The sequence below is a fragment of the Halichoerus grypus genome, chromosome 4, assembly GCF_964656455.1.
Source record: "Halichoerus grypus chromosome 4, mHalGry1.hap1.1, whole genome shotgun sequence".
Lineage (NCBI taxonomy): Eukaryota > Metazoa > Chordata > Mammalia > Carnivora > Phocidae > Halichoerus > Halichoerus grypus.
Genome location: NC_135715.1, coordinates 85,896,885 through 85,911,300, shown reverse-complemented (window position 1 = coordinate 85,911,300; position 14,416 = coordinate 85,896,885). Strand labels below are relative to the sequence as shown.

At 37.0% G+C, this 14,416-nt stretch overlaps 1 protein-coding gene across 6 annotated transcripts in view; it reads right to left on the bottom strand.

Moving 5' to 3' along the window:
- WDR33 (WD repeat domain 33) overlaps positions 1-14,416 on the bottom strand; it is a 110,999-nt gene that overhangs the window by 32,359 nt on the left and 64,224 nt on the right. For 3 of the 6 annotated variants that reach the window (XM_078070641.1, XM_078070638.1, XM_078070639.1), the window contains exon 8: positions 12,431-12,610. The exons of the other annotated variants lie outside the window; for them this stretch is intronic. In XM_078070641.1, coding sequence (XP_077926767.1) covers positions 12,431-12,610 — 180 coding nt within the window. The remainder of the gene's footprint in view (positions 1-12,430; positions 12,611-14,416) is intronic. 6 annotated transcript variants of the gene reach the window in all.

Sequence of the window (14,416 nt, the reverse complement as noted above, 5' to 3'; positions counted from 1 at the left end):
AGTCCAATAAAAACATATACAGGCATAAGTTTTACTGAAACTTACGTGTCAGACTGCTATTAAACTTATACAATAATGTGGAGAAAGGATGTAACAGAGAAAAGCACAATTTCCATTTGAGTCGATTTTAAAGATTGTATTTAGAAAAATCTTGAGAACTATGAAAGGGAGAAAAACAATCAGGAGACGATTGATATAACAGGAAAATCTACATTTGTTTCCCAAATCACTGCCTGAAATTGTATGAGTGTTGATCCTCTATATTCTTCTGTTATAATAACCAGAAAGAAGTAGCTCTGCAGCATGTTTCCTGCCCAACAGCAAATTCCCCTTTATTGGCCCTTTTTGTTTGTTTTTAATTAAAAGGATCCCCAAAAAAACCTAGTTTGGAGAATATTCATCAAAGAAGCTTAAAGGGAAGGAATGCAACAACCGAACAGTCTTTCAATCTCATTGTTATTGTACTGTCCCAAATATTAACAACCAGTATCACAAAGCACATCAGCCATTAGGCTGAGGTGGGAGATACCTGGTTTCCCACACACAAGGCAGAAACCAGCTACAAAGTCCTTTATACAAAACTGTGCACTGGTGTGTGTGTGTGTGTGTGTGTGTGTGTGTTGTGTGTGTGTATGTAATCAGTCAGTCAAGGTTCTCTAGCAAACATTTCTGCACACGTTCATAATTCAATAGTAATACACATGGTATAATAGTCTTAAAGAGTCAAGAAAAGAAGCATATAGTCATCACTTGAAAAATTAGAAACTGTAAAAAAAAAAAAAAAAAAAAAAAAACTTTAAAAGAATGATGGGAAGGTCTGGCAATACCAAGACTACCAAAAGGAGCAGTACCTATGCTACATTAACAACAGAGTCATTAGTGCCAGCAGATTCCCTGGCCAAGAATGAAAAGAAGCCATGACTGAAAGCCCTAATAAAGAAGAAAAAGCAGTATCAAAAAGGAAAACAAGAAATTTTAAATGGTACTTTAGGGCACTTCTAGGGAAAGCCTTCCTTCCAAAAAATATATTAAAACAGTAAACTGATTCATCACCCTCAGCTGGCCAGATTAAGGACACTGTGTTTTAAGTTGGAGGTTTAGGGGCACCTGGGTGGCTCAGTCGTTAAGTGTGTGCCTTCGGTTCAGGTCATGATCCCAGGGTACTGGGATCAAGCCCCGCATCGGGCTCCCTGCTCCGCAGGAAGCCTGCTTCTCCCTCTCCCACTCCCCCTGCTTGTGTTCCCTCTCTCGCTGTGTCTCTCTCCGTCAAATAAAAAAAAATCTTTTAAAAAATAATAATAATAAAGTTGGAGGTTTAGATACATAAAAGCAACACAGAATCCTGGCCAAACTAGAAGTAATTAATTAACCCCTGTGGTAATCATAGCCATGCACAACTGTACTTTGAATCTGAGTTTTGCCAGAATGTACTTGGGTATATTTGCACATTTTTGGGAAATGTGGCTCCCTATATAATCCTATTCATCTACTACTAAGGAAGGTAACAGTGGTTAAGTTAAAGAAAGTTATCTGTATCAGAACAAGAAGGTTACATGAACCCCCTAAATAACTGCTAGAGGCAGGGTCTATCACATGATTCCCAGAAGACTGTAATTTCAAGCTATTACTAAGAACTTTTTCTATAAATAAGTAATCTGAGATGGCATTATACTCCATTTGGATCTTGACAATTATTTCCTTTTCTGTTCCAAAGCAGAAATAAGGTAACTGGGAGCTGGTTATATTAGCTTCCATCATAGTAAAAACAATAAATAAATACCCATTAGTCCACAATGATATAAATAATTGAATAAAAGTAAGTAAGAGGGAGGAAAAGAGCGGAGTCTCTCGTGCATGAAAATTCTAAATAAGTTATGTAGTTACTCCACACTCGAGGATGTGGAGCATAATTCCCCACCCCTTAAGTGTGGGCTGTGCTTCATGACTTCCTTCCAAAGAGTACAGTATGGGGAGTGCCTGGGTGGCTTAGTCGTTAAGCGTCTGCCTTCGGCTCGGGTCATGATCCCAGGGTGCTGGGATTGGGCCCCACATCGGGCTCCCTGCTCGGTGGGAGGCCTGCTTCTTCCTCTCCCACTCCCCCTGCTTGTGTTCCCTCTCTTGCTGTCTGTCAAATAAATAAATAAAATCTTAAAAAAAAAAAAAAAAAAGAGTACAGTATGGAAAGGGGGGTAAAGAGTAAGTAGTCTTACACCGGAGAACTCCAACACTGCCTCAACCTCGTGATCAAGGTCAACATCAGATCATGTTGATAGTATACATCCTTGCTGTGATGTGATGAAAATGGCACTTTATCTCTGTGATCTTCTTCCCCAAATCCCATAAAACCAAAACCAATCATGAGAAACGCATCAGATAAATCCCAATTGGGTGACGTTCTACAAACTACCATAAAATTTCTCATCAAAACACTGGCTCCAAGAAGACTGGAACAAGATCTTGACAGTGTTAAAGTGGGGGGAAACTGAATCTACAATTCACTACCCAGCCAATGATACATTATAAACATAAGCATGAAATGAAGACACACAATTTTTTTTAAATTTTTCCCATAGATCTAAGGAAAAAAAAAAAAAACTACCATTCTAGAAATGTGGAAACCAAGTAATACTTACTAGGAAATGTGAAAATCCAGGCCACTTTAAGTTAAACTTGACATATTATAAAGAATACCAGCATTTCCTTGTGGAGGTGATTAAAATCTGCCATCTTCTTGTACTTTATTGAATGAATGAATGATGAAAAGCCAAGAGAGCAAAAAATGCATCTATGCACATCGTATTAAAAACCAAAGCTGTATTCTTAGGGAAAAGAAATCAATGTTTAATTCTGCCCTCCTCTCGAGCAGCATCAAGACTGAATCACAAATATTCTCATTTCCACATACAATCTACTATACTTCCCTCTTGTAGGAAGAAAAAACCAAGAGATTAAATTAGCTTTGTCCAATAGGAGCACAGGTACAGTGTCAAAAGAGTATTACTGGAAATCAAAGAAAGGATATGTTCAATATACTTTTTAATTCATACTGGTATGTTGTTTAGTGCTCATATGCTATACAACGGCTGACAGTAAAAAACTGGGAGTAAACCTGACCTATTTAAACATCAGATGTCACTCACCAGTTATGGGCTTATGTAATTTATTTAACCCTTGCCACATCTTAACATTTTCAAGTGTAAAATGAAGATTACTCAATTAACAGGTTGTTTCAGAAATTAAATGAGATATGTAAATAACTCAGCATCATGAGTGGCACCCATTTTGAACAGACAATAAATAAAAGCTCTTATTTTGATCCAATCTCTGCCTTGAAAAATTTCGCCATGGGAACAGATATTTCCATAGTTATCCAGCAAGAGCTGTTCCTACTATGACCAGAGGATAGGAAAGCAGGAATTGGCTCGATTTAAAAATACTCCCACAAAGTAATACTTCTTAGGACTTTGCTAAATTTCAGTTTTCAAATGACCTCTGAGAAAAGAACACTGAGCTCTAATTACCAACATCCAACCCAAGTATTAGACTTGACCTAATGCCATTTCTCTCTCAGAACTGGAAAATCTAAAATGGGGGTCACCATTGCCTTTACTACTTTGTCTATGGTTTAAGTAACTAAGAAAGATGAGTAATATTTTTGAGGTAACTATGGATTCCACTAGACTAAAATGCAGTCTCCAACACAGAGAATTACTTTTATATTTATGGAATAAATGTTTGATGATTCTCTCTATATTTTTTCTATTTTTAAAGAATATTAACTCCTTTCTAAGGAGAAAGAAACCTACAGGAAAAATACTAGGTTTAACTCAAGTGTCTTTCAGTGACTTTAATTAATCACTTACCTCTAAATCACCCATTGCCATGGATTTTCTTAAGCTTCAAATACATGATTAAAAACTTAAATACATACCATTTCTTAAGAAATGGAGAAATGATGTAAGTAGGAAGAATACCAGGAGGGAAGTAACAGAAACTGTTTCAAGGTCATTAATGTGAGAAAGAAATTATGTCTTGGAATAAATCATGATTTTAGTACTAAATGAAATGATGTATGCAAGCCCCTTCCTAAATTACTTCCAAAGGTTTACAGTGGATGCACTTATTTCCCAAGACTGATACTGCCCACTAATTTTATTAAAATTTCAAAAAATATTCAACCCAAATGTAAGCATTCTCCAAAAATAAATGGGCTTATTACTGATGAATAAACCAGAGTGGAAAAAAATAAAACCCAAAACACACAGGAGGCTGTTAGGGGCCTTAAAAAGACAGGAACACCTGGTTGGCTCAGTCAGAAAAGCATGTGACTCTTGATCTCAGGATCGTGGGTTCAAATCCCACAAGGGATAAACTTGGGTGGTGGGGAGCTCTAAGCTCCATGACAGCTCAGTGACAAAGGCTGTGATGTTGTAATGAGGGTAATTACAGAACCCTCCATAAAGCAACTTGTCCAGGCCTCTGCTGACTTCTCATTTATATAGAACAGCTACCCTCAGCTAAAGCCAGACAAGTGCTTTCTAAACAAAGCAAAAGTAAGGAAGAAACCCAAGAATAGGTTTTAAGACCGGAGAAGAAAGCAGCACAAAGCTTGTGGGCAATACTACACTATAACCTGAAGGAAGGACAGAAGGGAAGAGGAAGAGGAAGAGGAAGAGGAAGAAAAGAGAAGAAAAGAGAAGAGAAGAGAAAAGACAGGAGAGAGGAGGATGAGGAAGGGAGAGAGAGAAAGGCATCCCATCAGAGAGTGAAGTAAACCAAGCATTCCACCTCACAATACAATCCATTTAACTGTGGCTTGTGGCAGTTGCCACTTACTCCTCACCCAGCTCACTAAACACACACACACACACACATACACACACACACACAGAGTCCATGGTGAGGGCTACTATCCAGGGGAGGAGGCTTTTGGGTAAGTGAGCTTACTCAACTGTAAAAGAAATGAAAGACAGCTACTTATGCTAACCAATACAAATCTTCATGCAAATTTAACCAACCAGGGATCACTCGACATTTGAGAAAAGTCAAACAGGAAGAGAAAGACCAGGAAAAAGATTAAGGGAAAACAAATCGGACAAGACCAAACCAAACCAAACACACAAATACCTTGATTAATTACTACACTGAAAGTTTGAAGGGGTATATTCATCTGAAACAAACAACAAAACAGGTCACTATGAAAAATGTAAATACCAGAGAACCACTAGGAGATCTTGGAAATTAAACACTAAATAAATAAAATTTCATTAGAACGGCTAGATAACAGACTAGGCATGACTGAAGATAGCATTCTGGAAAACAGAAATCTTCCAAATCTTAAGAGGAAAGGAAAGAAACAGAAAATATGAAAGAAACCGTAATACAAGGCAGATAGCTCCAAGAGTCCCAACATTAATACATTAAGAGTTCCCTAAGACAGAGACAATAGAAAATGATAATCAAAGAAAGAAGAAAAACGCTTTGAATGAAATAAAGATTTGGAATTACGGATTAAAGCAAGCTGGATAAGATGGATATTTAAAATACTTACACCTCAGTGTGGGTACAGTAAAAACAGAAGTTCACAGAGAGGAGAGAGAAAGATCATTTCAAAAACATTCAGAGAGGAAAGCCGGATTATATACAAAATAATGAGAATCAGAATAGCACCTGATATTAATAGATAATGGAGGCCCTCACAATTTTGAGGTAGAAGGATTTAGAACCAAGAATTCACAACCCAAACAAACTAAGAGTCAAGTATGATGGCAAATTAAAGACCTCTCCAGACGTAAGAATTTTGAAATTTACTTCCAAGCACTGTTTCTGAAAAACAAATTTTTTTTATGTCCAGTATGACTGCCGTCACTGGCACAGAAAACAGTGCGAAGCAGAGCAGGAAGTCAGAGAACCCGCTAAAGAATGTCTTCAAAAATTTAAAAAAAAAAAAAATCCATGTACTATAATTGCAAAATTAAATGCTTTTTTAATGCCATGATAAAAGTTTTCAGTGACATTACAATAAAAGAGGAAGTAATTAGACACTGCAAGGAAAACTAAAGCAAACTAAAATTCTTGACAACGTCTAACAGTAAAGGGAGAGGAGAAAGAAGTAGAAAGACACTGAGGGCCATGGACTTCCTCATTACCATAATGGTGAGTCAAGGGAGGCTGCCTCAAGTTGGTGGCCCAAAAAACTAACGAACTAAGAACATTAAAAGCTATAGGAAATGATCAAAACAACCACAATTCGTAATAAGAAAACCCAGGAGGCAGAAGGCACAGTTGGTGGTATAAGTACACAAAACTCATCTTTCATGACAGGAAGTAAAGAAACACCATGTCAGACAAATATACCAAGAAATATATTATTTTAAATTCTGATGGTAACCACAGGAATAAAAACAAATTAGTTTAAAAACTTTATCTCTGGGGAGTGGTAAAGGATTGGGAGATTTTCACATTCCAAATTCTGTCCGGCTAGGATGTTGGAGAAAAGAATTTACCATGTGAGCAGATTATTAAAAATTAAGTAACTTTAAAAATAAATAAATAATAATTAAAAATTACTAAAATTAAGATTATATTCTTAAATGGTGGAAAAATCCTATGTTATCTTTAGTTTTTGGCTAGACCACAACATCCTTAAGCTTTATCATTAATGACTCCAGGAACGTGAGGACAACTAAAAAGTATCTCCCAAAAGCTTGCAGGTTCATACTCTTTGATCCATCAGGTTCATAGCTGTCTATCCTAAAGGCAAATTTATATGAGTGGCAGCAAATATAAAGGTATAGGAAGCTTAGTATGCAACTCCTAGTAAAAACCTTGGAAATCCTAAACGTCTGTCAATGAGAATGATTAAATAAGTTATGGTAGATACATGCTATGGAATGTTATAGTTACCAAAATAAGACTGGGGTAGTAATGATACGAAAGATGACCATGATATATTGTGAGAAAAGCAAACAGCAAAGAATATATGTATGTGGTATAATCCCATTTCAAGTAGTTTTTTTTTTTTTAATATCTTCTTGTGTATGTGTAAGAATTGTGGAAACATACACACCAACTATTAACAGAATAGTGATGAACATGTCTGGATGTGAGATTGGAAAAGGGTAGAGAATCACTGACTTTTTACTTCTATTTGTGTGACTTTTTATGAATGTTTATTAATTACCTTTGTAAAGGCAGAAAATTCTCAAGAAGATAACTTCCACATTAATCCCACCCAGTTCTTTCCTTACCTTTCCACCCCTCCATTCCCCCAACACTGTTGCACCACAGATCTCAGCCTTCCATATGGAACATGGTGGGAATGTGTGAATCCAGACCTTACAGTACTCTCCGAATCTTACTTCCATGTGATACACAGAATATACTTGTTGCCATACATGACTGATGAAAAAAAAATGCATCTTAATGTTGCATTTAGTCTTCAGCTTGGTTGGTTACAGAATGGCATTGCTAATAAAGCCAAGGTTGCAAGTGATAACCCCACATAGGTCAATTAACTGTTACGCGGTCAGTCTGCTTTTGTTTTTTTATCATCTGTCATCTTCCTGGGGACAGGACGAGATGTGGAAAGAACAAAGTAAATCCATTTTAACTAGTGGGAACACACTGATAGTGGGCTTCAGTCTCATGGTTGTATTCTGAAGAACACATGTGCGCATATGTATGACCACAGTTTACACAGTTCTTTGCCAGTCAACCGCACATAGTCACTGAATTGTGTCATCAATGTTTCCCACAGAGAGAACGCTGGTTAGCCAAGTATCTGCAGCCAACACTGCCTGTCTGTGCTCGGCGGTAGTAGTGTGATGTTGGGGTGTATGGGACCATGAAGTTCACAGTTTCTGTTCTTTAATTCCCATCTTCAGCCATCACACCAAATAAAAACTCAGTCATGTGGCAGAGTAAAGGCTTTGCAACCTTAACTGTGCTTGAAGAATGATTTTTCTTTCACTACTCGTTTTTAGAGAAGGCAACAATAAAAGGAGAAAAAGACTGAAGAATAGAATAAATGAGGACTTAACATGCGACCACAGTGCTAGTTATACAAATATCTCTAACAATGGAATACTGGATTCTGATCGAAATTTAAAATGTCTATTAAAAATGCCCAAATAAACAACTCACACCACAAAAATGTATCTTTTTTTGGCCTTTATATTTTTTCAGGATACTGTAAACCTAGTAAAAAGCAGCAATGAAAAGAATATTCTGCTATAAATCTATAGAACAACTCAGTATATCTTATGCTCATTAAGTATCAATTGACCTAACTAGACCTAACTAGAACTCAAAAAACAGCTAGTGGTTCTCAGGAAGACTCAAATTGTTATCTTGATTTAAAAAGCAAACGAGCAAGCAACGAACAAAGGAAAAGAACAGAATTTGGGGAACAGTGCAAGAGGAATGGTGGGAGTGAAGTGTTGCCTTAAGGGAATACGGGGGTTCTGAGATGACAGTGGAAGTAAAGTATGAGGACTTGTACAAATAAAGCTTTAAAAAATAAGTCATAGTTCCATTTCAATGTTATTTATTTAAATGTGCTTACAATACAATTAATTTTATCAGTGACACTTCTAATCCTAAGCACCCTTACTGAAAATAGAATGACCGTGTAGAATATCCCATACCAACTCTTGATCTAGTCATCTCCTCTTAAACCCTTTATAATGCCTTTCCTAATCAGTTCCAAACTCCTTTTAAGTCAAATTCGCTTCAATATGTCACTTTCTTTACGCCAGCTTTCTTTGCACATATGCAACTTAAGCAACACACATTTACTTCATGCCTGCCACGTGAGCAGTGGCGTCTTCTGTGTACTTCTGGGACCCTCACAACAACCCTGTGAGGTAGGTATCATTAGCCCCACTTGACAGAGGGAGAAACACAAACTCAGAGACTGACTTGCCCAGTGGCAGAGCTGGGACTCAAAGCCAGAACTGCTGACTCTCAGATGAGTTATGACTGCCCCAAGTAAAAACTGTGACTGTACCTAGAATTTTGGAGCAGCTGGAGAAGAGCTTCGGTAAAAGTTTCTTCTTCCTTGTCACTTACCACTGTAAACATCAATTACACTATGTTCTCCTATCATTAAATTTTGAAGGTAACAATACACAAAATAAAATTTACCCCTCCCATTTTATAGGGAAAAAATGGCATACTGCAAATAGACTGGCAGTCATCATTAATTATGAAAAGACATAGTAAGCTGGTACTAATCTACATCAATCCTCCTGGTAAATGGATACTTATAAAGAAGATATAAATGCAAATCTACTGGTTATTATAAATTTTATCAGAGTGAATTCTGTGGGGATCATGAAGGCGGGAGGCTACACAGATTTACTTTCAAAATACAAAACCTTATCTAGGAAACTTTAACCAAGAGAATGTACCACAAACCTACATGCCTAAATTATATGAAGACATGTCCTGGCATCTACATATAATTTAGACACTGATAAAAATGGTTATGTGGTAAGTTCCCTACTTATCTTGAAATCTGTGGGAACTCTGGAATCCCTTTTCCTATGCAAAAATATGTACTATACTTGGTAAATAAGACCTAAATGATAGTCCAATATAGTGTGTTTAAAACCTAAAATGTACACATTTCCCTGTGTGGAATGGTCTATAGGAGAAAAACCTTATTTTGAAAGGTTACCGCTTTTAATTGTGTCCGAATCAACCACACTCTAATGCTACTTTGCTCTACCAAAAGCACCACGATGTAAAAAGTTTTGCAATCTAAATCCTTTCTTAAAGGTTTTTCAGTATCTCATAAACATTCAAAGCTATCATATAGCTATGAAGATTTCAAAGACCAAATATGATTATGTTCTTTATTTATTTCAATAGGAAAATACCACAGACCAACGCAGATCTAGTAGTATCACATGGAGAAGACTGGTTTGCCTATAATGTATTTTGTCTAATGGAACTAAACATTTTGCATTCTCTCATCTCTGACTCTAACCAAATGTGCTCTAGAATTCTAATAAGTACTCATAGTTAAGTCTTAACTACAAATACAGCTTTTCTAGTTCTAAAACTTACTCAGTTTTTACCAAATGATAAAGATTCAATATTAAGGAGAATACCCTCAACTTATTATTCAAAATGAAGATACAAAAGAAGCCTATCTTGCAGTTTACTAGGATAGAAATTTTGTTCTGAAGACCTCCACATTTGGAGGCATCTCTGGACTTGTCTGAGCAGATGCTCCATAAATATCTGATTTTAAAAAGCTACCACTTTTAAAGTTACAAAAACTGTACAACTACCTTATTAATCATAGGGATAGTCTTCTGTGTACCATTAATAATGCAGTGCTTATTCTAGAATATATATGAAATGAAAAAAGTGATGCTTTTAAAACAAAAATCAGCAATCAGTAGTACTGTTCATGAAGACAGGAATGGCTATTTGACCCCTTCCACCATACCCAGGCCCTGGCACCTAGTAAACAGCAACTGTTTGAATAAATGAATTAATATAAATTTCCCCTTAATGTTCTTTGATGAACATGACAAAAATGGACAGTAAAGCTGTGAAAACATGGTCCACTGTTTGCCTTAAGTCAATCTGACAATTCATAAGGAATTGTTACAATTATTATAATATTCAATTGTAAAGTATTTGATAGAGTTCTTAAGTCTTAAAACCTTTAAAATCCCTTTGGTATTTACTGCTTTGTATTAACATAGACAATATAAAAAATGAATAGTTGACTCTCCCCAGATGGAAAGAAACAACTCCTGAAGCACTACAAACCAATCCCTGGACACTAAATTTAGTGGGATAAACCCTAAGATCCCCCAGAGAGACTAATGCAGAAACTCATACATCTTATTTCTTTTATTAAAAAGAATATGTTCATATTTTACCCACTAACCAATTCTAGCCAGCTGAAACTGGTATGCAGGATATGCTTCCCAATTGCTGTTTTGTAAAAACGTAACTATTGGTATCACTGCAGCTTGTTCCAGTGACATGCCCAATGTCATTGCTATTGAATCCTGACCTAACACCAGCTCCCACCTCCCCACCCCCCGCCCAACTGGTTCCCAGTTTGGATTTAAATGCTTTTAAGAAAGTAAAAAAAAAAAAAAAAAAAAAAGGAGCAGTCCCTGACTGCTACGAACTAACCTGATACTCACAGTTAAGTCTCAATGTTATTACAGACTGATCTGACATTTACAGTTAAACCATTTTGTTCTTCTGATCCCACTAGACAACTCTGTCTGAGACTAGGATGAAGTCAAACAAAAACAAGGTCACTATACAACGCACAAAATACCAAACATCTCTCTTATGTTAAATGAGTGACAGCCCTCACTTCCTTGAACCCTCCCCGACATTTCCAAAGCCCAAATCCTATAATATAATCTTTGTAACACCCTCTTATTGAGACACCCCACAGTTCTCCATGGTCTGTATTCTTCGCTGCAGAGAGTGATAAGTCCAATTGGTTCAATTACAAGTGTGTTCCTGGTGGTCTCTGAATGAAAGGTACTGACATTTGTAAATACTAATGGTGGAATGAAAATAGACTACACGCTCTAGGGTTACAAAATGACTCTAAAATATGGCTTACTAATACACATCTCACAATTCAGAGAGGGCAGCTTTGGATAACTTTGGTACAAGACTTCTTCCATTTTGCTTTTAATGTCAAGACCATGCTAAAATGTGTTGAGAAGTTCAGATAAAATAAAAAGCATTAATGACAATCACATTGACAATTGTTAAGGCATACAGGAAAAGCCCATCTAAGCAATGTTAATTAGGAGAATGAGCAGGAGTTCACCAAGAGTCATTTCAATGGGAAGCATGCTCAAGTATATGGGCTATACCCAGATGCAGAAGTATTTTAAAACAAGGACTCCAGGAAAATACCCAATAAAGACAAAGCTATAAGGAAAAGGTGGAAGAGGGTAACTTTTTCTTTAAATAGTGTTCACCATAATTATTGAAAAATCTGGATAACAGGCTAGCTGTGAGAAGAAAGCAAGATTTTAGTATATATTCTTTCACTGAAGACTTTTTTAAGATGCAAAATCTCCCACTTTGCAGCTGACGTTATTTTTAAGTATGAATCACATCAGAGGTATAAAAACCAAGAATGCCAACTTAGAACAAACAAGTTTTTACAACACAAAATAAATCTACTATAGACACCAGTATGAGCATTTTGTAAAAAAAAAAACCCAAAACCAGTATTTTAAAGCTAAGCTATTCATAACTCTATGTTTAACAAAGGAGTTAAAAATTAGAAGTCTTGAAGAACTTGAGGGGAATAATAATTTTTTTAAAACCCATCCCTAAAGATGAGACAGAAAACACCTTTTTAACTGTCAACTGTATAATCAGCTTTTCAAAAACCTATGAAAATAAAGCACCTATTACCTACCTTTCCGATAAAACTGAAAGATTTTCATGGCTGGGGGTGGGGACATGGGGTATATATGCCACTTCCCCAAGTACCTATTGTGTCCTTCCTGGATCTGGAAGATGTAAGTTTGGAGCGTCACATAAAAGTCACTGTCTTCAAAGGTACTTAATTTCTTAGAACCTGCACTGTGTGGGAGTTCTGCTTGAGAGAGAAAATATTTTCATCACCACTGCCCTCTATCTGTGTAGCACTTAAAGTGTTATATATATTACAACCTGATCTGTTAGATAGGGATTACCACTTAATTTTTATGGATCATGAAAACCTTGTTACTCAACAAGTAGAAGGAGCAATGATTTAAACTCATCTTGGCATGCCATCATGCAGTTCAAAACTATGACTTCAATATAATAATGAGAACCAGTTTTTAAAAAAATTATGTAAAAGCCTATTCAAAGATAATACGTATTATACCAAGTAATACCTGTGTAACTTACAGTAGGAAAAGGAAGTTTGTGGTCTCCTTGAATCCATGTGGTTAAAGAGGTATTTGATCTTTCAGAGAACAATGGACTAAATATTCTAAGTTACATTTTATAGTAGGTATATTCCTTTCACCTTTATTTGTATTTGGGTATTAGAAGTAATCCAATTAAGAAGGATGACCTTTCTATTAACTCCAACCTCCTCTGTAAATCTCTTCTACAATTATTTTTTAGAAGAGGAGCTTTATGGCCCAGTAAATTTTAGCACATTTAATTCAAATGTGATTCTACAACAATAATAAAAAACACCAAAATGTTGACTACCCTCTCTTTACAGTGTAAACCTAACAGTGCCAAGTTTTATCCTTTATGACGATCACAGTCCATGGTGTGCCTCCTCCAGGACTGAAACTTTCCTCTTTCAAATACCTTCCATCTCATAAGCCTTAATATCTAATATCTAGTTCCTAAATCAGAACTGTGTCATCATCTTACTTCCTCACTATGGGAGGACAGCAGTTGCTTTTTCATCCCTTAAACAAAGGTCCAGGGGTGGGGCACCTGGATGGTTCAGTAGGCTGAGAGTCTGCCTTCACCTCAGGTCATGATCCCGGGGTCCTGGGATCGAGCCCCAAGTCAGGCTCCCTGCTCAGTAGGGAGTCTCTGCTTCTCCCTCTCCCTGCCACCCCCAGGTCATGCTCTCGCTCTCATAAACAAAAGTTTAAAAAAAAAAAAAAATCCAGGGGCACCTGGGGGGGCGCTCAGTCGGTTAAGCATCTGACTTGATTTCAGTTTCAGGTCATGATCTCAGGGTCATGAGATGGAGGGGCTCTGCACTGGGTGTGGAGCCTGCTTAAGATTCTTTCTCTCCTTCTGCCTCTCCCCCACCCCCCAACTCACAAGCCCGATATCTTTTATTTAAAAAAAAAAAAAAGTCCATAGGGCGCCTGAGTCACTCAGTTGGTTAGGCAACTGACGACTCTTGGTGGTTTTGGCTCAGGTCAGGATCTCAGGATCCTGGGATCAAGCCCCGCACTGGGCTCCACGTTCCACACAAAGTCTGCTTGTCCCTCTCCTTCCCCCTCTGTTCCTGCCCCCCATCGCGTGCTCGCGATCTCGAATAAATAAATAAAATCTTCAAAAGAAGTCCACAATATTAAAAAAAAACAACAACACTAAATTTAAAACAGTTCATTCAAAGACTGAAAGTACTTTATAAAACTGATTTAATAATTTCTCTGCTAGGGGTGCCTGAGTGGCTCAGATGGTTAAGCATCTGCCTTTGGCTCAGGTCATGATCCCAGGGTCCTGGGATTGAGCCCCACATCTAGCTCCTGGCTCAGCAGGGAGCCTGCTTCTCCCTCTCCCTCTGCCTCTCCCCCTGCTCATGCTCTCTCTATCTGTGTCTCAAATGAATAAATAAAATCTTTAAAAATAATAATGATAATAATTTCTCTGCTAGAATAAACCAAATTAAAAATGCCTAGCAAATTCTCTTGAAGAATTTTTGTTTTAATAA